At 59.4% G+C, this 5867-nt stretch overlaps 1 protein-coding gene across 1 annotated transcript; it reads left to right on the forward strand.

Moving 5' to 3' along the window:
- Positions 1 to 246: 246 nt before the first annotated feature.
- Positions 247 to 3110, forward strand: LOC124524182 (kelch-like protein 26). The gene has a single exon (XM_047096265.1). It carries the CDS (start codon positions 251 to 253, stop codon positions 1826 to 1828), a length of 1578 nt encoding a protein of 525 aa, XP_046952221.1. The 5' UTR covers positions 247 to 250; the 3' UTR covers positions 1829 to 3110.
- The last annotated feature ends 2757 nt before the right edge of the window (positions 3111 to 5867 follow it).

Below are 5867 nucleotides of genomic sequence, written 5' to 3' on the forward strand. Positions count from 1 at the left end.
GCTGAACCCAGCCCCAAAATAGAGGGGCAGAGTGGGGAGTTGCCGTTTGTAGGAAGACATGTGGCTCGGGTGGGTTAAAAATCTTTCTTTTCTTTTTTTTTTTTTTGCGTGTCTTTAATGAGCATCTGGCCTCTTTCCCCTGGCTGGCCGTGCCCTGCTCATGGTGTCCAGGGGCCAGGCTATTCCTGGGTGGCCACGATGCCCCTTGGCAGCCCCGAGCCTACATGCTGTGTTTCCGAACTTCAGGGCCATGTTCACGGGTGGCATGAGGGAGGCGAGCCAGGATGTCATCGAGCTGAAAGGCGTGTCGGCCCGCGGCCTGCGGCACATCATCGACTTTGCCTATAGCGCCGAGGTGACGCTAGACCTGGACTGCGTGCAGGACGTGCTGGGTGCGGCCGTGTTCCTGCAGATGCTTCCCGTGGTGGAGCTGTGCGAGGAGTTCCTCAAGGCCGCCATGAGCGTGGAGACCTGCCTGAACATCGGCCACATGGCCACCACCTTCAGCCTGGCCTCGCTCAAGGAGTCGGTGGATGCCTTCACCTTCCAGCACTTCCTGCAGATCGCTGAGGAGGAGGACTTCCTGCACCTGCCGCTGGAGCGCCTCGTCTTCTTCCTGCAGAGCAATCGGCTGCAGAGCTGTGCCGAGATCGACCTGTTCCGCGCCGCGGTTCGCTGGCTGCAGCACGACCCGGCCCGGCGGCCGCGCGCCAGCCACGTGCTCTGCCACATCCGCTTCCCGCTCATGCGGTCGTCGGACCTGGTGGACAGCGTGCAGCCGCTGGACATCATGGTGGAGGATGTGCTGTGCCGGCAGTACCTGCTGGAGGCCTTCAACTACCAGGTGCTACCCTTCCGGCAGCACGAGATGCAGTCCCCGCGCACGGCCGTGCGCTCGGACGTGCCCTCCCTGGTCGCCTTCGGCGGCACGCCCTACACGGACAGTGACCGCTCCGTCAGCAGCAAGGTGTACCAGCTGCCCGAGCCCGGTGCCCGCCACTTCCGTGAGCTCACGGAGATGGAGGTGGGCTGCAGCCACACGTGCGTGGCCGTGCTGGACAACTTCGTGTACGTGGCGGGCGGCCAGCACCTGCAGTACCGCAGCGGCGAGGGCGCGGTGGACGCCTGCTACCGCTACGACCCCCACCTGAACCGCTGGCTGCGGCTGCAGGCCATGCAGGAGAGTCGCATCCAGTTCCAGCTGAACGTGCTGTGCGGCATGGTGTATGCCACGGGTGGCCGCAACCGGGCCGGCAGCCTGGCCTCCGTCGAGAGGTACTGCCCGCGGCGCAACGAGTGGGGCTACGCCTGCTCTCTGAAGCGCCGCACCTGGGGCCATGCCGGCGCCTCGGCGGGGGGCCGCCTCTACATTTCGGGGGGCTACGGCATCTCGGTGGAGGACAAGAAGGCGCTGCACTGCTACGACCCCGCCGCTGACCAGTGGGAGTTCAAGGCGCCCATGAGCGAGCCCCGTGTGCTTCACGCCATGGTGGGTGCCGGCGGCCGCATCTACGCCCTCGGGGGCCGCATGGACCACGTGGACCGCTGCTTTGACGTGCTGGCCGTGGAGTACTACGTGCCTGAGACAGACCAGTGGACCAGCGTGAGCCCCATGCGGGCTGGCCAGTCAGAGGCCGGCTGCTGCCTGCTGGACAGGAAGATCTACATTGTGGGGGGCTATAACTGGCGTCTCAACAACGTGACGGGCATCGTGCAGGTGTACAACACAGAGACGGACGAGTGGGAACGCGACCTGCACTTCCCGGAGTCGTTCGCGGGCATCGCCTGTGCCCCCGTCCTGCTGCCCCGGTCAGGGACCAGGAGGTAGCTCCCGGGACCCGTGGGACCCGGCCCAGCCTCATGCCGTCTCTGCCAGGGGTTTTGGTGAGCGCACACCGGGGCTGAGGACCACAGAACCACCCCCCCCCCCGGCCCGCGGCCTGACATCTTGGGGCCTGCTGCGTCGATAAGGCCCCTCCCCCTGGGGTCCCTCCTTCCTTCCCGAAGCAGATCCTGGCTTCGTGCCCACCGAGGGAGCCTGCCGGCCCTGAGGCCGACATGTCACGGCAGCGGGGGTTTCCTCACCCGCCCCACATCCTCGCTCATGGAGGGAATCGGGGTCTCCTTTGGGGTGTTGTTGTGTGGCTTACGTCCCACTTCTCTCTCCTCCCCCAGCTCGGCAGTCTCAGACGCTCAGATGCAAGCTCATTAGCGTCGAGCCCCAAACCCATGGTTTGCACCCTGCCCCCTCCCAAGTTTCTCGCACTGTGCGTTTTTAAAAAATAAACACCCCCCAAACTCTGGAACACACAGACCTCCAGGAGCTGGTAAGGTGGCAGGGGTGCGCCCTGCTCAGGGTTGACTTCAAGGGTGGGCATGTTCCTGCCCCCAATAAGCCTGAGCCGCCGGGGTGGGGAGGATGGCCTTGGACAAGGGTCTCGCACTTATCTTCATTCCTGTCCCAACTCCCTCAACGTGTTCTGTCGTCCACTTTCAGAAGGAGAAAACACAGCCGGCTCTCAGAGAGGGTCCTTATGGTTTCCCAGCCTTCTATTTGGTGCTGGGCGTCTCAGGGGTCCTCAGTGAGGAGTGGGCCGACACGCTAGGGGGACACCTTTAGAATCTCTCAGTGTGTCTGCATTCCACAAGTCTGATGATTTTTATTTCTCTCCCTTTTTTCCAGCCCCCCACCCCCCCACCCCCGCCCCACCCATCCCATGTTCCGGTTGTCAGGCCACAGGGCCTGTGCCCTCAGCAAGGGAGGTCAGGCGGGTGGTGCAGGCTCTTCCCTTCAAGGGCTTTGCGGCATCTCTGGCCACATTTGATTTGGTGTCAAACCTCTAAAGCTGGTTTGGTCTGGTTTTGCTGTTTTAGTGTTTTATTTTTTTTTTTTTTTTCTCCTTTGGTTCTGTTTTGCTTCTTTTAAGACACCGGCATTGCTATCTTATAAATGGGATTTGTACCCTCGGGGCAACTTAAAGTGTCTCTTCTGCTGCTAACGGACGATTGATGTTGTGTCTCTGTGACCCACTCACCGTGTAAAGAATTAACCTCATATCTTAGCAGATGTCGTCTCCTAATATTTTCCTTCATTTAATAAAAATGTTATGGTGAAGAGATGGAGAGGGCCCAGCGCTGAGCTTGTGGGGCCTGATGGGTCACAGATTCCTCACGTCCTCTGTGTGGTTAGGGGCTCCTCTCCCCTCCTCACCCTTTTCCAGCATTGCAGAGGGGCTGGAAGAGGGGCTGGCCTTTGGCTCAGGGGCGTGGGGCAGTGGGAAGTGTGGCCAGAACTTCCACCTAGGGACTGGAGGAGAAGACAGATCCGCCCTGGGCTGGGTGGCCTTCGGTGAGACTCTCTCCAGGTTGTTTCATGCGCCTTCTGGCTTCGTCCCCGGCCACCAGACAGCCCCCAGCTCCTGGCAGGTTGTCTCCATCTGCTCAGTCCTGGGGTGTGAGATTGGGGAGCCAGGGAGCCCCTCTCCCTGGAGGCCATGATGGGGGAGACTCAGGGCAGTCCTAAAGGAAGCATGAAATCATCACCATTCCATATGGGCCTGAGAGCTCCGTGAATCGCCCCCAACCCCGGCTCTCATGCCTGGCCTCACGACGGACCAGGCTGTATGTTGGTGGAGAATGCCTGCTGTTCATGGACAGCTTTCTGAGATGGGAGGCTTCCAGGATCACCCTCAAAATGCACCCACAGGCCTGGTGCTCCTGTGCAGCAGCCTTCGGGGCCCCAGAGCGAAGCCGGATGTGTGGGTGGGGGGCAGTGTTGAAATGAAAACTTGGTTGGGAACCAGGAAGGAGACCATGCTGCCAGGGGCATTGAAATAAAAGCGGCAGCCCTTGGGGACTTACCAGAACATTCCAGTCCCTTTTCACCCCCCTCCCCAACCTGAGCTCCCCCAAAGAGAACCCTTCCCTGCTAGAGGCATGGCCCCTTCAGGGGGGCAGTGAGAATCTTTTGCCAGCTGCAAGTCCCCCCAGATCAGCTCACACCTCAGAACATCTTGTCCCCAATGAGCTGGCAGGGGTGCCGGCGCAGGGGGTGGGGTTGGGGGGGGGCGCGCCGTATCTAACCGGGTCGATTGTGCATAACCGTCTGGGCTGGTTCATGGAATGTTCTCAGGGGCCCCCTGCCCCTCCCTCTTCACCACCTCCCCCCCCCGGAAGAAAGGAAAATTATTTTTCGTATTGTAAACTTTAAACACGAAAAAGCTGTTTTTAATTTAGCAGAAACTGGCTTGAATCTTCACTTGGTGAACGTTTGTGTCCTTCAGAGAAAGGCGGAACATGCATTTGCACACACATGCTTGCACAAATGCACGCACATGCATATAAGCTCACATGCACACCTGCACTCGTGCACTGTGACATGCACGTTGACATGGTCACACTGGTATTCACACGTAGCCTTGCTCGTGTGCTGAGTGACATGCACACGCACTTGCTCACACAAATACACTCACACTCGTCCTTGGACCTGCCCGGGCCTCTCTGCATGGTATCCTAAAGGGTTCTGGGTCCTGTCAGCTCGTCTCCTCCCCTCACCTTTCATCCAGGATGGCTTGGGCCATGAATGGCCAGCCACTGCATGCAAGGACGGAGCCTGGGGAAAGCCCGTCTGCTTCCAGATGTCCCATTTCCCCACCAAGGCCCTGGATGCGGCCGGCAGGAGCCTCCCTCCACACCTGGGCTCGGGCTGTGGGAAAACGCTGTCTCCCGGGATGGTGGGATTCAGGCCCGCTAGAGGCAGGCCAAGTGTGACTTCTGGGGCCTCGCAGCAAGTGAGGCCAAGGGGGCCTCCAGGGAGCTCTGTGAGGTGGGAATCTGCCCCGGACCTGGCCAGCTTGGAAACCCGCCCCTGGCTTTGTCTCCGAGAACGTAGCTCCATCTCCTGTGTTCTCACAGGCCCCGGAGAGTTTGCTTCTCATGGTGGAGCCTCAGTGCACGGGTTTTATTAGGGGCACCTGGCCTTGGAAGCGCAGCCCGAATGTTCGCTGCACAAATGAGAGGTCCTGGGATGGGGAGGTGGGAGCAGAGCCTCATCCACTCCAGTGTCCCCGGGCACCATCTGCCTGCGGGTCCCAAGGGCAAGAGGGCCATGAAGCCGTGCTCCTGCCTACAAGGCCCCAGCTTGTGTCTTGTCGCTGACCCTGCTTATTGCCATTCCGGCAGCCATTTCTCCCGCCTCACCAACAGAGCCCTGATTTGGTGCCAGCAACAGCGTGCCCAGCCTCGGGGGTTAATTTAGGATTTGGCTGAGCCACTCTTGGCAATGCCTTTTGCCGGGGTTGTTTTTGATCCGGGCACATTTCCCAGATCTGGCCAGCCAGCTTTAAGGGGAGGTCGGGGTGGGGGTTTCTGGACAAGGGAGAGGCCTTATCGCCCCCTTTCCTCCCTTACTGCTTCCTGTGAGGACATGATGCCAGGAGCTTCTGCAGCCATCTTGTGGCCACGAGGAGCACGTTAAGCGAGGTGCAGAGATGCCACCTCCCAAAGCCCTGAAATCACAGGGCCACCTGTCCCACCCTGGAACTTCTGACCTCCGGACTCCTTTTTATGAGAAATCACGATGTTTGTGTCACTTAAGATACTAGTGCTCAGGTAATTCTGATAGTTGTACCCCAAACAGTTTCAAAATTATAGTATAAATGTAACATGCTGGGAGTTCCCCATCTTATGTAAGCCAGGGTTTCTATTTGCCAGCAAGAGAAACTGCCTCTGGCTAATTTAAATAGCAAAAGCGTGTATTGGAAGACCATTCAGTTGTTCACGGAAGTGGCAGGAGGGCCGCAAAACCAGGCTCAGAAAACGTAGAGATCAAGGGGGGTGGCAGCCCGAGTGATCACCTGAAATCATGC

This window comes from Lynx rufus, unplaced genomic scaffold (assembly GCF_022079265.1).
Source record: "Lynx rufus isolate CCGP_SWC_20201006 ecotype Redwood Valley unplaced genomic scaffold, mLynRuf1.p SCAF_4, whole genome shotgun sequence".
NCBI classification, from domain to species: Eukaryota; Metazoa; Chordata; class Mammalia; order Carnivora; family Felidae; genus Lynx; species Lynx rufus.